Source organism: Calidris pugnax, unplaced genomic scaffold (assembly GCF_001431845.1).
Source record: "Calidris pugnax isolate Ruff unplaced genomic scaffold, ASM143184v1 scaffold51, whole genome shotgun sequence".
In the NCBI taxonomy this organism is placed as follows: Eukaryota; Metazoa; Chordata; class Aves; order Charadriiformes; family Scolopacidae; genus Calidris; species Calidris pugnax.
Genome location: NW_015090797.1, coordinates 3,511,730 through 3,530,586, shown reverse-complemented (window position 1 = coordinate 3,530,586; position 18,857 = coordinate 3,511,730). Strand labels below are relative to the sequence as shown.

General features: G+C 42.2%; 1 protein-coding gene across 1 annotated transcript in view; it reads left to right on the top strand.

Moving 5' to 3' along the window:
- GAREM1 (GRB2 associated regulator of MAPK1 subtype 1) overlaps positions 1 to 18,857 on the top strand; it is a 107,522-nt gene that overhangs the window by 67,075 nt on the left and 21,590 nt on the right. The window contains exon 3 of the mRNA XM_014936895.1: positions 15,137 to 15,267. Coding sequence (XP_014792381.1) covers positions 15,137 to 15,267 — 131 coding nt within the window. The remainder of the gene's footprint in view (positions 1 to 15,136; positions 15,268 to 18,857) is intronic.

The following is an 18,857-nucleotide window of genomic DNA, read 5'->3' as shown; positions in this document are numbered from 1 at the left end:
TTGCCCACTTTATCCTCGCAGGGAAGCAACAGCAGCCCAGCGTGGGATGGGAGCCCCTGGAAGATGTCCTGTGCTGCTGGGGATGAAACCTGCCGCTGCCATATCTGCCTGGCTGCTGTCAGGCCTGATGGCTTAAGGAAGCAGATGTGCGTGATAGCGTTCATGACACATCATTCTGCTTAGATGTGGATGGGATGGAGCACCTCTCCTATGAAGACAGGCTGAGGGAGCTGGGATTGTTCAGCCTGAAGAAGAGAAGGCTCCGAGGAGACCTTATAGCGGCCCTTCAATACCTGAAGGGGGCCTATAGAAGAGCTGGAGAAGGACTCTTTGCCGGGAAGTGTAGTGATAGGACAAGGGGAAACGGTTTTAAAATGGAAGAACAAAGATTCAGATTAGATCTCAGGAAGAAATTTTTTACTATGAGGGTGGTGAGACACTGGAACAGGTTGCCCGGGGAGGTTGTGGCGGCCCCATCCCTGGAGGGGTTCAAGGCCAGGCTGGATGGGGCTTTGAGCAGCCTGCTGTAGAGGGAGGGGTCCCTGCCCATGGCAGGGGGGTTGGAACTCAATGATCTTTGAGGTCCCTTCGAACCCTAACCATTCTATGATTCTATGATTAGATCCACCACCAGTCTTCTCTGCAGTGCAAAATGAAAAGTGGCCCCCTTTTTATCATATTGCAGGCGTTTGTTGCTTTGTGGAGGCTGGCTGTCGTGAGGCTCCTTTAATGGGAATCAGATGGGAAGTGCGCGGAGCGGTTTTCTGACTCCTGTCCAAGGGAAGGCTTGGGTCAGCTGGCACACAGCGTTCTGAGGGCTGGCTCAGCTGGGCCAGCTTTGCTGGAGCTGGCAACTGAGCTGCCTGGTCAGCCGCAGAGCAACACTAGGGTACGGTGAAGAGGAACCTCTAGGTAAGACGTTAAGTAACTTTTAGAGGTATTTAGGCAATTCGGACAATTCAGACTGAGGCGTGGCGGGGGAAGCCTGTGTGTTGTGCTCAAAGAAAGCAGAGTGATTGCAGGGAAGAAAGGTGAGGACCCTGGAATTGCCCACTTTGACACCCCTACGTCAGAGAGCCCCCAGCAGATAAAATGACACAGATTGTAAGCCAGATTGTATCTGGCTGGGCTTAGCCGGTCACAGTCTTTCCAGTGATTGAACTAAACATGTTTTAGACTGTTTCCACGCCTGCTTAACTAAATCAGTGTGTAGGTAAGCCTGTTAGCTGTGGTGCCCTGTGTCCATTCAAGAGTAAGCCATGCCTGTGGCTGCTTTCTATGAACCCAGCACGTACTGTTGGCCAAGTTTACTGGTGGTAAAGACCATCACTTTCAATGTTGGTGTTTCGGCAAGATAGACACTTGGTCCCCTCAAGGTAACCCAGTGTGGTAGAAGGAGGAGGCAGATTGAAAGGGTGAGAGAAGCCTTGGGGTGCTTCCTTGGTGCAGGTGACCCTTCTCCAAGGGATCTTCTGCAGCATGGTGATGACTGTGCCACAGTACATCTGTGGAGGCTCGGTGTGTGGGAGGCCGTGTATGATGTTGAATTTTACTCCTCCTGGGTATGCTGTAGTGAAGTTGAGAAAGGAAGGAAAGGACTTTTTTGGGAAGTTACTGCTTCAAGGAGGGCAATTCATGTCATTTCAAAGGTGGGGTTTCTTAACTGTGTCTTTGCCTTTCTGCTCCCTGTGTTCAGAAATCTCAACTGAAATAGAAATTTTCCTTAAAGGAACATTTAGCTGTTGGGAAAACTTTTTCAATACGTTGTGATAACTGTGCTGCAAAGACTGATCTTTTGATGGATTTTGGTTTTGAGTTGCTTTTAGCTTGGGATGTCCCAGATTTTCTGGTTTCTAACCATCATCTGTCTCTCTTTCTATGTATCACACTAACCAATTCTAAGTGTCTGAAATTTTTCCATTGATGGCATCTTCACAGCCGTAAATCTGATCTATGTATCACACTAACCAATTCTAAGTGTATGAAATTTTTCCATAAATCTGGGTGCTAACACAAACTGACCAGTATCAATTTAGTTACATTATTCAAGGAATAACTTTTAGTTTGAACCAAAAATGTTAATCATATTTCTCTTAACCCCAGAGGTAGATTTAAGATCACCTCTTCATTTTAAAACTAAAGTTCTTTCACAGAAGTATAAAGCACAGAATTTCTCTGGAACATTTGCAGCTGCTAATGCTAGCTTGTGTACTTAGAAATCAGTATGTAATAATATATCTCATGATAATCTAGCAGCTGGGGAAGTCCGTGTGCATTGAAAGACAAATAGGCGGCCAGCCACTGATAATTACCACTTCACAGCCCTTTCTGTGAAAGGCTACAAAATGGAATTGGTGCAAAAATGGCTTTCAACCGGAGACGGCCCAAACCAATATTAGCGAGAAGGTTTCACTAGAAACATATGTAGGATAAAATATTCAATAGCATTTTAGAAAGCATTAGCAAGGCATAGTACAACTCTTTAAATCATGAATTACCATTTACGTGGAGAAAACAAAATCCCCTAAGTGGTCTTCTAAAAACACTTTGGAAATTAAACCACCCCATGTCTAGTCTGTAACGTTTCTTTCCTGTCAAGCTCTTTCAGGCTGGGGCTGCCCCCACTAGCCTGGTTTCATTTGGCTCTCACCAAGCTGGCAGGCATCCTACGAGAGGGAAAAATTGGCTGGGCATTCTGTTTCTTTACACCTTTTGGATTCAGCTATGATATATTGAACTGCCAGAGAGGGGTTTAGATGGTACCCACCTTATTTAAGGTAATGAAACAAAATGTGTGTGTAGGAATGTGTTCAAGAGAACTGAGGTAGATGCGTATCTTGCTTAGATGTAAATTTTAGGTTTATCGTCTTTGTTGCCTTTTAGAGTAGCAATGAAAATTAAATGAAGTGGCAGTGCTGAAGCAGTGTGCCATCACCCACCATCTCTATTCACCCACCTTTTCAGCTTATCTCCTTTTTTCCTTTTTCTTTCATTCCCTTTTTTTATTGTGTGACACTTTAGCACATGCTGAGAACATATGCCAAAATGCTTATTCATGAAAGCTGCCTTCATTCATCTTGAGCTGTTATTGAGAGCTTTGTCTGCTTCGTAGATAAATTGCACAATGCTGAATCAATGTCCTCTTGTACTGGAAACCAGACGAACGATTCTGACAGAAACTCTGCTGCATTCATAGAGAGTGAGTGAAGAGATGGCTTACCTCATGCAGAATACGGGTGTCGAAACACCTTCTGCCTCTCAGCTGAGGCAATGATATATACGTGGCTGCTGATCCTAAACCACAAAAATTAGAAATGTTTGCTTGCTGCAAGTTACTTTGCATGCCTGATAGATATTCCAATGTCATGGATGACAAATTTTGGAGCATAAGCTACTACGTGATTTTCAGATTGTGTATTTTTTTGGCTCTACACTTGTTTTAAATCCTCTTTAATATAGTTTTAGCGGTAGCATAAATGTACTTAACACTGAATAGTCTCCTTGACAGAAGACTGTAGCTTAATAAACCAGACCTATTGTGTAATTAAGGAGTTTCTTTGGAATTTGGCTTCATTTCATTTTTAAATATGTCTAATTTGTTCCAGAAGTAAAGTGAGCTTGTTTCTCAGAACTTGCTTGCGATTGCTGGTGGTCAGAGCTATAAAAAATTGAAATCCTTCCTAATTTAAACACTTTGTAAATACGTAAGCTAAGCTACAGTCTGCACCGGGCGTTGACGATACAAAGTGATAGTATCTTTCCTAAGAAAATTGTCTTTTTAAGCATGTAGAACAACCACCCCTCCTTTCCATTGCTGCTACCCAAATGCTGGAAATTATTTGAGCAACAGGTTCTCCAGTAATCTGAGTGCAATACTGCAGTAGGTTTAAATTGAGAGAGATGAGGAAAAAGATACAGAGACTCTGTTAGAGGTTCTAAACCACATGTATATTCAGCAAGTAGATGGGATAGGAGCTTTGAAACAATAAGCCGCTCTATAACGCACAGACGCTCTTTCAGGCTACCAAGCCCAAGCTCTGAAGTCTCTTTACACATTGATAAAAATGTCTAACTGTGAATGAAATACGTTTATTCTGTCTCATGTAAAGCCCTGTAAGCTACTAAGAACTGACTGAGCTGCTGACTCAGTCATTGTTCCTGGTTTTTACAACTCCTCCCATTCAGTTAATTAAAAAACCTGTTCCTGAACAGGAAACAAAAGCACTTTTTATACAGAATTGATCTATGTACATTTTCAAGATTTCTGCTCCGTGAATGCACTTTTTCTTTAGCTTTGTTTATGGCGAAGCAAGTGCCTGCCAGAGGCAGGGCTGTCGACGTGACCGTCCTTCTCGGGTGGAATATTTCACGACACACCGTCCTACACTCGTGCCGGGGCCCGTTGAGCATGGGACGGGGGTCAGAACCTGAAAGGCACAAAAGGCTGCTCAGCGAGCAAGGGAGCGATGAATGGCGCTAAAGTCAGGGCATGGAAATGGGGATACTCACGTGGGAGTAGCAGGGGGAAAAAGATCTGTCAGCAAAAGAGCAGAAAGTGTAAAGGGTGGTGGGTTTGAGACTGAAGAAAGTGCCTTTGCAGTGTGGCAGAAGCATTAAGAGCGTTGAGTTTTGGTGAGTGTTGACTTCAAAGCTTTTGCAAAATAAATAAATAAAAGCTGTTAGTAAAGCGAAGTTAACGATTAAGCTCAGCAGTTGCTGCTGTTATTTTAGCAAAAGCATTGGCTTGCCAAGAAATAGAAGAAAGTGTATGAAGTTGTTTGGAAAAACCACTTTCATACTGTCAAGCTTATTTTTTAGGAGAAGGCTACCAAATCCAAAGAGTTGTTCCTGGTGTAAATCCCCTAGTCACTCATGGCTAGAATCTGTGCAGTCCATGTTACGGCCAAAAAATATGCATCTGCACATCTTAACTCCCTTCCTATAACTGCAACTCTCTCCAATTTTTTAATGGACACAGTGAAGTAATACAATTCAGAGAAGGCCTGATACAGAGCTTGGGACCTGTGGTTTCTAAATTGCAAAAAGATTGCTTTCTTCAATACAACCAGATTTTTGTCCCCCAAAATGCTTAACCCTCTTTCCAAATTCAGTTGTTCCTCTGAGAATGAAGCCTCTTTCATCTGTCAGTGTAAGATTTCTCTGTTGCCACCGGTGGATGGGGTTTCTTTTTTGAATGCAGACTGATATTTTTACCTTAACCTCAAATAAATATCATCCTTTACTTGCATGCACTGGTAACGAGGAGATAAATTAAACTACTCCCTGTAAGTACAGTCTGTGTTTAAAATACTTTAACTTTCCATCAGTGCCAAATTCCTCTTTACCTTTTTGAACAAATTTAGAAACTGAAAGTAGAATAACTCCGTTCAACTACAGCTGCGCTGATCTCAGGTCCTGAAATATTGCTGCCCTTAGAAAATACTCCAGTTTCTTTCATTGACACTTGAGTTCACTCTTTAGCAACCAAAATGGGGTGAATGAAAGGGAAGAAAGGTTTCTTCTCGGGTGGATTTCCTGTGAGGACATGTCCTCTGAAGTAGGGGAAGGATGGAGTTGAGTTTTTGTACTCATTTGGTACTTGGAGTCACGCAGATTATGAAGTTCAAGGGCACCATTCCTGGTGGGGGCATCAGCCCAAATGGAACAAATTTGTGTACTGTGTTTTCCTCACAGTAATGACCACAAATTTTGTTTTAATAAAAAATGGGATTTTCCTCTTTCTGCATTAAAGAAGAAGTCTGATGTTTTCACACGTCCATAATTTCTGCTGAAATCAGTGTTAATGAGTTGGGGGAATCTTATGATGTAAAGGCAGAAATTTTTGATGCAGCTGTGCTGTAAAATCCCGGCACGCTTGGCTTACCTTTAGCAGGTATTCTAATGTGGCCTGTTTGAACCTGCTTGGAACTAGTAATATTAATTTCAAATGTTAACTTGGAGTTTATTCTGTTACTCTCATCTTGGCTTTCTTCTGTACTTTAATTACATGTTAATCTATTGTAGACACCCCTGTTCTTTTGATGAATGTCTTGGGATGAGTATATACTGATGATCTGGGAGGAGATCACCTAGTTAAGAATAGGTCCAAAGGCAGATTAAGTCTGTGCTGCCTCTTAATTTAAATGTATGTAATCTCTTTTTCTAAAATGGGAAAATCTGCTTGGGCAAAACAATGTAAGATGTTGTTAAGGACCTTGCACTTAAGTGCAAGTTTTGATCTTCAACTTGCGTTGACATATCGAAACTGTGTCTTCACTCCTTAGGGTCAGACTTTTAGCCCTGAATCAATGTTAATGTGTAGAAGAAAGCAATGTATTTGCTTAGTAAGACAAGTGACTCAAAAGTGCAGGAAGAAATCTAAGTGTGTGTGTTTTCACCTTTGGTTCTACGTCATTTTCTTTTCCAGCTGGTTTTACCTTCTTATCAAATCTTTGTCTTCCAGCCGATGTTCTCATAAGGATCCTGGATGCCCCTCTAGTAGGTCGGAGCCATAAGCTTTTAGTGCCACTTACTATTTTCATAACTGAAGTTTAAGTGGGCCTCCACTCTGGTACCAAGGGAACAGTGCTAGTAGTCACAGAAGAAAAGCTTTTGTCATCAGGCAGCTGCTATCATCAGGCTTATCTTCTCAACACTCTTTCATACAAGCTCTGGATTGGTTTAGTTGGACTTTCTGCAACTTTTCTCTCTTTCTTTTGATGCCTTTTTGTGCTGCAACCTGGATAAGCTCTGTTACTCACCAGGGGAGCATGGCATCTTGCTGTTCCGTAGGAAACTAGCAACAGCTCTTTCTTAATAGTAATTAAGAAAGGCAGACGGAGCAGTAGTCGTCAGACTCCTCTGTGTGGTCACTTAGGTGTGTGAACTAACATGTTACCTATGGAATATTCTTGGTGTCTGTTGGCAGCACATGGGAAAGGAATAGAATGATGTTAATTACAAGTTAGATCGATGATAACCCAGTGAGTAGGTTAAATCTAGTTAACTTACAGTCCAGACACTCAAACATGTGACCCCGTAGAATGGAACATTTCATTGTGGTAATCTCGTATTTATGATGATAATAACTTGTGAAACAAAGGTTAGAGGTTTGGCTTGTTTTCCCTGTCTGTCTTTTTACATCATCTGTAACCTAAAATTCCCTCTCATGCAATATCTCTGAGTTAAATCTGCTTTAAGCTATCATCAGTCACCATTTGAACAGATTTTTCTTTGTTATGCTGCCAATAGAATCAAATATTATTTTTTTTTTTTTTTCTTGTTCTGCTACTTAAAGAGTCATAAAAGTAAGATAAGAGAAACGAGAACGCTAGGCTGCACCGTCCCCTTTGCTTTGCCAGCAGGGGATTAGAGGTTTTGATTAGCAAGCGTTGGGTTGCCGTGTGGGAAAGGCAGGTTGGATTCCCCGCCTCGGTCTCTCCGGCGGTGCGATGTGTCAGCGCCCCGATGCTCTGCTTCGGCACGTCTGCCCCAGGTTGCCATGCCTGACTCACTCCCCCTTGGTTGAATGGGTGTTTGTACCACAGAGAGAGAATAAAGGCGTTTTAAGGCTTCAAAATCTTCATAATACTTCCAAGAAGTAAAACTATTCATTCTGGAGGGCTCCTTCCCCATGAAATGTTGCGCAATCTCTGCTGACTGAATGTGCCTTTGTGTCTTGCCCTCTGCTTTGCAGTGCCATAAGTTTAGCTCCAGTACACTTGATGAATTCTAATTGTACTATGTTTACTTAGATATGTCTCTAGTTCGTGTTTCATCTGTTTTTTTAATACGTTCCCAAAATTTCCAGAAGATTGGGTACAGATAGGGACATGGGAGGTCCTCTTCTTCACCCCTCTCCCTCCTTTCAAAAAAAAGTGCTGACAGGCAGCTCTTAAAAAACAAAGGCAGTATTTCAAAGTCTGCTATTTCATGGTGATTATAATATAAGAATCAATTGTAGTTTTTCTAGTTTGTGGCTGAGTCATTTTCCTTTGGAAGTTGTGTACCTAAGACTCTTGTTGTGCATTTTCCTGCTGTATTCTCCACCCTCTTATAGTGTCCTGCATGATTTCAGCAGACTACAATATGAAAATTGAAATAAAAAAATTGAAAATATGAAAATAAACAAATAAATTCTTAAAACTCAGAAAAACGGCCTTCCTCTTCTGCCCTCCCAAACCATTTATTTTTCTATAGCTCACAGAAGCTATCGATGCGGCAGATAAGGATGAACCTGTACCTTTGGGTCATCTTGCTCTGTCTTTGACTAAGAGGAGGAGTCTACCATAGCACTGTGTCTGTGTTAGTTTGCTGCCAGGATCCAGCCTGAGGTGAAGTCAGTAGTTCCTTCAGTGGGGAACGCCGAGGTGATGGAGCAGGTGGTCAGCTTTCCTGTCCCCTGCTTGGGCAGTAGGGCTGTGAGCCTGTTCCCCAGTCATTCATTTGTGGACTGCTGTCTGCTCCCGCTGTAGAAAACTCTCTACAACTCTCTCTCTCCAACTACTTGAAAGAACATTGTAGAGAGGTTGGTGCTGGTCTCTTCTCACAGGTAGTTAGCGATAGAACAAGAGGGAATGGCTTCAAGCTGCAAAAGGGTAGGTTTAGACTAGACATTAGGAAACAATTCTTCAGAGAAAGAGTGGTCGGGCATTGGAATAGGCTGCCCAGGGAGGGGGTTGAGTCACCATCCCTGGATGTGTTTGGGAGTTGTTTAGATGCAGTGCTGGGGGATATGGTGTAGGGGAGAACTTTGTAGAGTAGGGTTGATGGTTGGACTCGATGATCTCAAGGGTCTTTTCCAACCTGAACAATTCTACAATTCTATGCTTCTAAAACAGTTTTCTGTAATTCCCTTTATGCTTGCATTTTCTCTCTGTGATGAGTCTTTTCTCCCTGCACTGTCACCTCTGCAGTGGGGACCCACCAACTCTGCTGCTCCAGAGGACCTGAGCATGTGGGTCCTCTTCCGTCCTCTGAAGAACTCTGAACTAGGTTTCAAGTCAGCTGGAAGATGACAAAAGTGAAGCAAGGCATTTATTTCCCACTCATTGTTACTTCTGCATGTCTGTCAAACCTTTTCACATTTACTTAGTGACATGCCCACAAAAGAGCTGCAATATTGACTTTACACCTTGGTTCCAGTTAGTCACACCACAGCTGTATCAAAGCTGTGATGGAGTGTTTTTTGTTCTTCCTTTTTTCAGGTCTAGGCAGGTACAGCCGCTGCCATGACAACGCTTCTTGCAACAACAAAATGCCACATGCAGGTTTTATGCACAGACATATTGGCAAATGTCAATTTAAATAAAATAAAGATTTATTTTTTTTTTTAAATTAGATGTAGGCTGGAATTTTACGACTCTGTCTTAATCTATTCTTTTAGAGTCTTTAGTTTGCCTTGTCTAAGGACTAGGTAGGGATGAAAATAGCTCTGTGGTACGATCTAGCTGACAGGGTGACAAGTGAGACCATAAACTGAGATTTTCTTCCATCATCCCCCACTGAGACAAATTTATTTCTGCATCAGGCCTTGAGGACAGTTGTGCACTGTCAGCTGAGGACTACACAGGTCTGTCTTGGAACCGGGCATGCTGAATTGTGCTTTCCAATTCATGCAGTGGCATTCTTCCTAATACCTAGCAAGCCACCTCTCTGTGCCCTTTGTTATTATGTCTTATTTATGCTTTAGGCTTATGCTCTTCAACTTGCCCAGTTATATCACGGATCATCTTTTTGGAGAGGAAAACATGGGTTATTTCCTATCAGATGGATGCACAGGAATGCTGCAAAATGCAGACAAAAATTATCTTTTTCCAAAATGATGATATTCTGGCAGGTAAAGAGCCTTTTCTTCTTGACTCAGCTCCGCTGTTCTTTGAAATACTGAAATGTAGTCAGCAGTCAACAAATAATATGAAACATAAACCTCTGCAGTACTCTTGCTACCCTGCTGTGCCGTCTGCGCATTCTTGAGACGCGCCGGGCTTTGCAGAGTCTCACATAGAGAGATGTGAGACTTACTAAATAATCAAAGCTGCTGAAAGACAATACAACTCCTGCCTCCTTGGAGAAACATTTAACAGCTAACGCAATTGAGCAGATGTTTTGGTGACCTTCCGTGTTTCCTACTGATGACATGCAGCTACTTTTTTTTTTTTTAACAGAATTACTTTTTTCTTTTTGTTATATCGACATATACATGCTCTCGTCCTTTTATATCCATGAAAATGAGACTGCTCGTTCAATCTGTGAACCCTTGCTATAGATAAGGACTCCCTTGGTCTAGGCACAGTATAAAATGAGTGTTTTTGTCTTGGAAACATTCTGAAATCTTGGAAATGACTGGATTACTTGGAGGTGAGGGGTTCCAAGTCACTGTGAAAAGCAGGGAATCTTATATTACAGAAATAACCTGGATAAGGTGGGTTAGAATTGTAAAAGTACATAAGCCTGCAAGAACCTGAGCGGTGGAAGGAGCAGAAGCAACCCAAAGGCTGGGAGAGAAAGGGCTGGTTAATGACCCTGCTCACAGACGTTGCAGGGCCAGCTTCTGGCAAGAAGGAAGATGGGCTGATCTTCCTGCTCCTACTGGGTTTTAATAAATGCCTCCATAAACTGGAGGATAAGCCCTGGTTTAGGTCTTTCCCTGCCTTTTTATCTTTCCGGACTCATTTCCAGCAGTAGTGGATTTACTGTCTTTGCTGTAAGTACTTTCACAGGGAAATAAGAATTCATAATCTGCAGAGATAATATATACTAGAATGAAACTGTTCCAATACTGTGCCTGCCAGAGGCCAGGCTGAAAGATAAAGAGATATAAGGCTTGCAGTAGTCATTCGTTACTCCCTTGCATTTGGCTGGGAAGGAGTAACCACACCTGCTCGGTGGACCGTGTAGGTGTTACAAATCTTTGATCTTTCTGAACCTGCGCTGATTTACTAGAGAAACATTTCATTATTCTTTTCCTGCTAGTAAGAGAGGAATGGGGGTACTTCTATAAAAGTATAGTTTTATCTGTAGATTTTCTTTACTTTTTTTTTTTCCGTGAAATTCCTAATTAACACACAGTCAAATTGCCTTGTGATTTGTTTAAGCTTACTGTCAGTTTTGTAAAGTCTCTCGATGAAATCTTGCCTCTTGCAAAGTGTAATAAAATTCCACTTTAGCTTGCAGTCAAGCCAGACTTATGTCCATTTAACTTGTATTTCAGCCATGCTGTCTTTTTTTATGGCAACTTGAGTAGAGACCAGGGAGAAACATAATAAGAAATTGTCTCCTTCCTCCCCGTTAGTTAGTTACTTGACATCTGGCTCAAATGTGTATTGCAGGCCCCTCTTCAGCCCTTCTTTCTCTCCTCCCAATAAAAAAAGTCTGCCTTTTTCAATGAGGAAATAATTTTTTGAAAAACTGTCTATAGAAAACCTCAAGTTGTAAACCATCTTTTCCAAAGAAGAGGTGTTTTTAACATCCAGCCCTGACGGCTTCCATGCGCAGCATACTTCTGGATTTCGTAACAGGGGGAGATTAATGCTGCCCTTCTATTATATGCTTTGGGATCTGTGTGTACTCCTCTGTAGTCAACCTCCTCGTGAACTGCTGCTTGTTAGCAGTGGAGGCACAGACGGCTTTGTGTTTGCGCGGCTCAGCTGAAGGAAAGGGGAGGATGGCACAGATAGCGACGTAGACGGTTCTGAGCATCTCTTTGTACCAAAGCAAAGCTCTCCAGCTGATTTTTTTTTTAATTTTTTTTTTCTTTTCAGAAGCATGTGTAAGTCTACAATAGATAGCAGACCCTGCTACCAGTTGCACAGAGCCTGAAGCATTTGTTCTGTGCTGAGGAATTTGGAACTTCTTCATGGAAGTTTGGGTTGCAATGGGTAACTGGCCTTTTCTTGCCGCCAGGCTGTCTGCTGTTAAATACCTGACAGTCATAGTAATATAATATTATTATGCTTCCAAATAGAGTAACAAGAACCTAGAATTAAGGACCACCACCTAATTCAAAGTGCTGGATGAATATTGTTCATATAAAGTATTGTTATTCAGTATATTTTTTTCCTTCCTTGCTCGTGTGAATTCATGCCTTGTTACTGTGCCCAGCTCAATTCCTGCTCTGAAGTGAGAGTTCTCAATTTCTTTCTGAACTAGCCAAATTTTATCACTGCAGTATCTCAGAGTTTAGAAAAACTGTGTAGCTTTCATGCAGTATTGTGTTCAACTCTGTTCTGTACGTAAGGAGGGACTGTTAAATCGGAAGTAATCTCACTGGATTTTGGATTTGGATTTGTCTGAGGTTGCTGTGGTTTTGGATTTTTCTTCAGGGAACAAATCAGACCTTTGGATCCCAAATTAATTAATTAGGGTTGCATACAGGTGGCTGTGTCAGTACTTGAAGAGGACAGCAATACTCCCTGCGGAACAATTCAGAAGTAAGCAGGAGAGACCAACAGCTTCAGATCAGCCCATGGAGAATAAACACTGTGTGAGAACTTCTGTAAAATTTAAGAACATCTTGCCCTTATTGACTCTGTGAAATGCGGTCATTGGCTCTGTGCTCTAGAGTAGTAGTTTTTCTGTGCTATCAGGTGCTCCCTGGTGCAACTCATAGTCCCTGCTGCTGCCTGGTGTCCTGGCACGTCCTGTCTCTATGTAGGAGGAGGTCTGACTTCACTCAGTTCCCACACACACCTGAATGTCCTTTGCAGGGAAGTGGGGTCCCTGCAGGGGGAAGGACCTGTGGAGCTGGGGGACGCATCTTCCTCTTGGTGGCTGACAGGGAAATCCTGATACCTGGACTTAAATGATCTATATGGTGGATTTGGGATTAAAAAACACAGTGCTTCTCTCTTCATCTTTCCTTATCTGCAACTCAGGCTTCAGTCAGAACATGCTTTCCAGCTTTGTCTAACTGAGCACCTCCTTGCTTATTGTCCAGAGGTGCCGGCTGCCTGGCCCCTCTGTGGCTTTGCATGGAAAGGGGCTTGGAACAGACAGGTTGAGGAATTCAGCTTCTGGACGCTGGCACATTTCTATTGAGCGCATGAAGGGGTTTTCCAAATGTTGAAGAAGATGTTTCCAGAATTTTTCAAGATAGAGGATATGCCTACAATGAAATTTTTAGATACCTTCAGTAAGCATTTAAACAAATTTACAGGGAAGATGACCTTTAGAGATACTAAGCCCAAAGATACCTCTTCCCTGCTCTGGGCATCCTTGAGTTCCTCTTAGAGGAGTGGAGGAGACTCTGAGGGGTATTGCTAGTTGTGCTTGAAGTCCTCCTTATACAGCTGTTGCTGACTCCTGTCTAAGGCAGAATCCTGCACGAGACAGACCTCTGGTCTGACCTAGTATACCACAGGAATGGCTTCTCCAGGTCAGACCAAAGGTCCTGCTGCTTCTACCCTAGTGTTGGTCCTTGAAGCACTTGAATTGCCTTGGCTGAACTTCAAATAAGAGTGCATACTGAAACAGACAAAGTGTTAGGAAAAGCTCCAAGGGAACTGATTTTTAAGTGTGGTGGAGTTTATTAAACAGTTGCAAAAACATGGTCTTGTGGTGGGAAGTACCGGCATCTTTAGTTACCCTGATGATTATACTTCAAAGTTACTGTGATCAGTTTAGAAAGACAACATATGTGGAAGGCAATAAAGGGACATCTTCTGTCTTGTAAGTTGATATTTAGGCTTACAACCACTCGAGCATACCGGCCAGAAGAGTGTGCCTCCATCAGCAGGGTGCTGGGGTTGGGTGGAGAAGCTGAGCCTCTCGGTCTCACACCCCTCTTGGTGTGCATGTACACGTGTGTGCAAGCACCTGGCAGGATGGTGGGACAGGTCATTCTCATGGGGCGGCAGGACTTGCTGAGCTTGCGTTTGTTTCTTCCTTTGCTGGGAGGTGGCCTGAAATAGTTTAGTGTGGGCGAATTCTCCAAACGTGTCACAAAAGTCTCAAGTCTAATGGGATGTAGAGGGGCAGCAGGGTGTTGTGCACAAAAATGCTGAAGGAGTGAGAAAATATTTCTGTAGGAGGCTGACATCCTGATGTATTGGATGAATTTTAATGAAGCTGAGCATTGTTTGGAAACAATAATCCAGTGGCTTCATGCATTGCTAATTTTAAAATATGATTTACAGGAGATGCACTAACCATTGATTTTATGCAGCCTTTTACTCATTTTCTTGAGTTGTTTCTTACATCGAGTCTCGCTGTGCTATTCTCTTGCTGAGGTCAGCATTTACCTTAGTAGTAGTTAATGTTTCTAAATTTGGGAAGATCGCTCCACTGATTTTAAGTTTAAGTCATACAAACAGCAAATGTGTCTGTCTAAGCTTTCGTTGTCTCTGTATTTATAAAAGAAAGCCTTTAAACTTCGTGTTTGCAGTGCGCAGAGGTGATTGATGTGCCTGGCAGTCCCTGGCAGGTTTGCCCCGGATTTAGTTCTTGCCTTTTACAAAACTTAGAAAATAGCCAAGGTTTTTGTGCTGGGGGGAGGTAAAGTCAGCAAGAAAAACTTCTTTCTGATGCTCTTCTAGAGGCCACCACCTTCAAAAGGTTTTTAAATGTGTATGGTTTGGTTTCTTATGTTACCTAAAGTTCTCAAAGGGCTTAGTTTATGGAAAGTTAGGTGCCATTCTGCTCCGAGGGAAGCCTGGGGGTAAAAGGGGTTTAGCCCAGCATTTTTTAATATCTCTTTGATGATGCTAAAAACAGAAACAAACCCCTTAAGTTTATTGTTTTGGAGTTTTATAGTAATGGCTGTGTTTTCTTCCTGTAAAGCTTTTAATATTAAGGGCCAACAAATGCTATCTGTACAGCTACTGTTAGACCAAATTAAGTACACAAACACAAATGCCTCCAGAGTTACTTACTATTTCTAGAGAGCACGTGGTAAAAGGATCTTTTTTAATTTAACATCAGCTCCCACACGTTCTTTTCGTTCCGACCTGGTGAAGCTGGGTGTCTCTCACAGCAGGTTTGGGAGACTCACTGCAATCTCTTCGTCTTCTTGTTTGGCTGCTAATAACCGGAAAAATTGACCGAGCGAAATGGTGAAGAAGTTGAGCCAGCAGTTGCCACAGTGACAGTTGTCCAATATAAATATCTTACAACTCTTCTGTTTATCATCTGTTTTCAGGGCAGTTTAAGCTGCTGGAACAAGACCGAGATATTAAGGAGCCAGTGCAGTATTTTAACAGTGTGGAGGAGGTGGCTAAAGCATTTCCTGAACGAGTTTACGTCATGGAGGAAATAACGTTCAACGTTAAGGTAGTCCCTGAATAAATATTTATCCCTGTCTAAATGATTAACTGTTACAACCTTTATATACATGGCAAGTGAGCAACGGCGCTGTGTGGGAAGTGTGATTTTTGAGACAAGCGAGCCTTTAGTGCTCTGCATTCAGTGATGGTGCTCTTTGGGATCATTTTTGCAGTCTTAAATCAATGTGTCCTCTAAGGGCTCTTCTGTCCTATGGCACTTTGGGGAGCAGTCCTGATGATCCATCCAATAATTCATCTAATTAGGATGCTCCTGCCAGATTTTAAACAAATGTTGTTTGTTGCCCCCTCTCCCCTCCCCCCTCCAGCACTCTGAATTTTATTCTCTGCTGAGCAGCAGCTGCTCAAATCTCTGTCCAGAAAGACTTACTCTCAGAGAGCACACGGGGTGAAATGATGGGGTTGCTTGTCTCAAAATTACTGCAGCTAAATAGCACTGTAAGTAAAACAAAAAAAAAAAGCAAACAAAAAAACAAAGGACACACTTGTTCTGTGTGCGTGTGTGCGTGTTTGTGTGCATGTGAATGTCTCTTGGGCTCATCAAAGGGTCAGCAATCCCATGAGTGTTAAGAGGGCTTACTGTCACCAGACACACTGCAGCGCGGTGGCGTGACACAATGAAGACAGAACTTGTTCTTCCTTGTCCTGCCTGTATGTCCTAGCTCTGTGCGTGACACTACACAAGGTAGGTCAGCTCTGCCAACAGAGCAGAGTGGTCCTCAAGTTCCTCTGGTTTACAACCACCTAAGACTGGTTCAAGAGCATCCTAGAGTTTGGGATGCAATGGCACAGATCCATCGTGTGCCCGACAGGGGAAACCGGTTGATCCTGCTGCTGCAAAACCAAGATAGAGTTTCCTGCTCCCGTGTGTAGTGACGTGGGGTTTTTATAACCACCTGTTAATGGCTTTTTCTCTTTCTTGCACTGCTAGACTTGGGGGACACCAGCTAGTCCGCAGTTTTTATAGGTGTGAAACAAGATGGTTGAAGACAGCTATAATTCCCAGAGCTCATCATTTAATTCATTTAGTGACACAGACTCATGCCTTTCAAGACAGTAGGTTATTTTCAATTCTGCTCTCCATTAATCTGAGCCCCTAAAACAGAGCCTTTCATGAATGAAGGCTATATGAGAAAGTTGGAACACTTTTGTATATTCCAGGTGTAGTTGGGCAAATCAAGGCAACAAGAAAATTCCATTTCTGCCCAGGAATGTCAGTCTTACCTTGGGACTGCTAGCCTTATCCAGTGCTGTGCTGTTACTTTTCACTTGATCAATAACCAAATCAAGAGAGTGGCAGAGTAAAATGTGCAGCTTTGATTTTATAGGGAGAAAAATATTCATGTGCAGGCTTGTTTAAATGTGAAATGTTGTGTCTCGAGTTTAATGTGAGTTTTCTTAAAACTCTTTGTCATATTTAGCAAACTGAGAATTAAGCATAGCTTACTGTTAGATATAAAATCAATTTTTAAAAGATATTATAGTGATACTCCTTAATGTAAATAACAGAAATAATAATCCAGGTTTAACCTAGTTACATAGTTATCTTGGCAGTACTTCCTTGGCAGTTTTTCCAGTTTCGTAGAAGTCTATTCCAAGGTTATCATCTTCCAAAAAATAAATGAACTTAACAGGATTTATTAAAGTGTTTAATAACCCTTTGCATGCAAGAGAATTATGTAGGCTAAAATTTTAATATAGGGGAGATCCTGTCAAACTGATTAGAGCAAAGGGAGGAATACCAAGTGTGGTTGATTTCTGATGCTTTGTGCTCATTTAAATTCAGAAGAAAGTATCAGAAGGTAGCTAATCCGATATTAAAAAAAAAAAAAAAAAAAGCCTATCTATCTGATGAAGCATTTAAGATGAGGAGGGACGCTGAAGTCTGGGAATTCTTTCTTATTCCAAACACTCCAGTCTTTCATGGATAATTTTTGAAGAAAGAGGCTGTAGGGTTGCACCAGACGGTCACAGCGTGGCTTTGTCTGTGCTTGTTTGAGGTCTGCCTGCGTGTGCTGATACGCCACGGTTATGGTTCAACTTGGGACAAACCTTGCTCCTCCGTGTAAATCCTTTCACTGCTCCGGCAGGATTTTAGAGCTAGCGCTGCCGTTCAGAGAACTGCCTTCTGGCTGTCATAGGCCGTGGGGTCTTCTCCAGGGGGGGAAGTTGCTTTATTTTTACTTCATGTACTAATTGTTAAAAATGAGCCACCTTATCCTGGGAGAGGCAGGGGAGATGGACTTTCCTCCTTCCCTCTCTCCCTCCCTCCTCAGGGATTTGAGACTAGGCAGGCTTTCTGAGCTGAGGCAGGGGATTGGGACCTGCCAGATATTTGAAGGAGGTCTGTGACACGTGCCATCAAGCAGAGCTGGGAGTGGAAGGTGGAGTCACTATTCACAGAGTAGCATATAAAAATTTTAGATTAAACCAAACCTTTGTAATGGCTAAAACTACTCCTGGTAGTTTCTTTGGACGTACGTATGTATCAGTACTGTGCTTGTGTGCCCAGTCAGTTGCCTGGGGTACCTCTGGTGGCCAGCAGCATCTACAGGCACAACAATTTAGACTGTTCTGGGGATAAACTAATTTCACTCAGTCAGTAGGTATTTAATCTATTTTCTTCACTGATCAGATAGGTGATAATCCTTTTTAGCATTAATATTCAGCGCACAATTGCAGAGAATTTTGCTTTGGTAACAGCATTACGCTACAAAGATGAGGATTTTTTAATTCTCTGTTAGGAAGAAAAATATTAAGAAAATATTAAGGTACCCCAGGGCCCTAGCTTTTGCTGAACCGACAGCAGTAGATTTCTGCAGTCGGATGCTCTGGTCCCATACAGATGGTGGTCTGTACAAATACCTAGGAAGCTATTTGCATCAAGACTTAGAAACAAAACCCCCACATCATACGAAGGACAATTCCCAAAAAGTTATAAAAAGCAGCAGTATTGTCTGATAGATTAACGTTGGACAAGCCATGAATTCCTGCACTGTAAAAAACAGCCCCCTTAGTGTTGCAGGACCCTTCAAATATTCCGGGATATAATTTTTGTCCTGCAGATATCACTTGCAGAGAGCCTGGAGAGGCTGTGAATCTGTTTGCAGAGCCTTTCCAGGACAGAGAGGTGGGTTAGTTAATTAGCCTTATAAGGATTCTTATCTTTCCTATCAAAAACATTGTTTGGCTGCTGTGAGCTTTTGATACCAGATTTGTTTGTTGTTTTTTTTATTGTAATCCCCTTTTAACCGTGGTTTAACTCTGTTGGCTCATACAGTGTGCATTTTGGCAGAAATAAATCTACGGTGAAAACTTTGCACTTTTTTTTTTTTTTTTTTGTTTTGGCAAATGTTAATGCAGTACAGTGAAGCAAAATTGATCTCCTGATTTGACTGCAGTTCTATAGGCTCTGATAAACTTGCCCCGAGTTTCCAAAGTGCACAGACATAGAAGGTTGTAACCTACACTGGCATTTTTAAATGCTGCAATAGCGACTTTCTGGAAATCAAACTTGTTGGCAATTTATAGTACTCCACCTTGAGAATTAGTGGTTTAGTCCCCACATTGCCTTGTGCC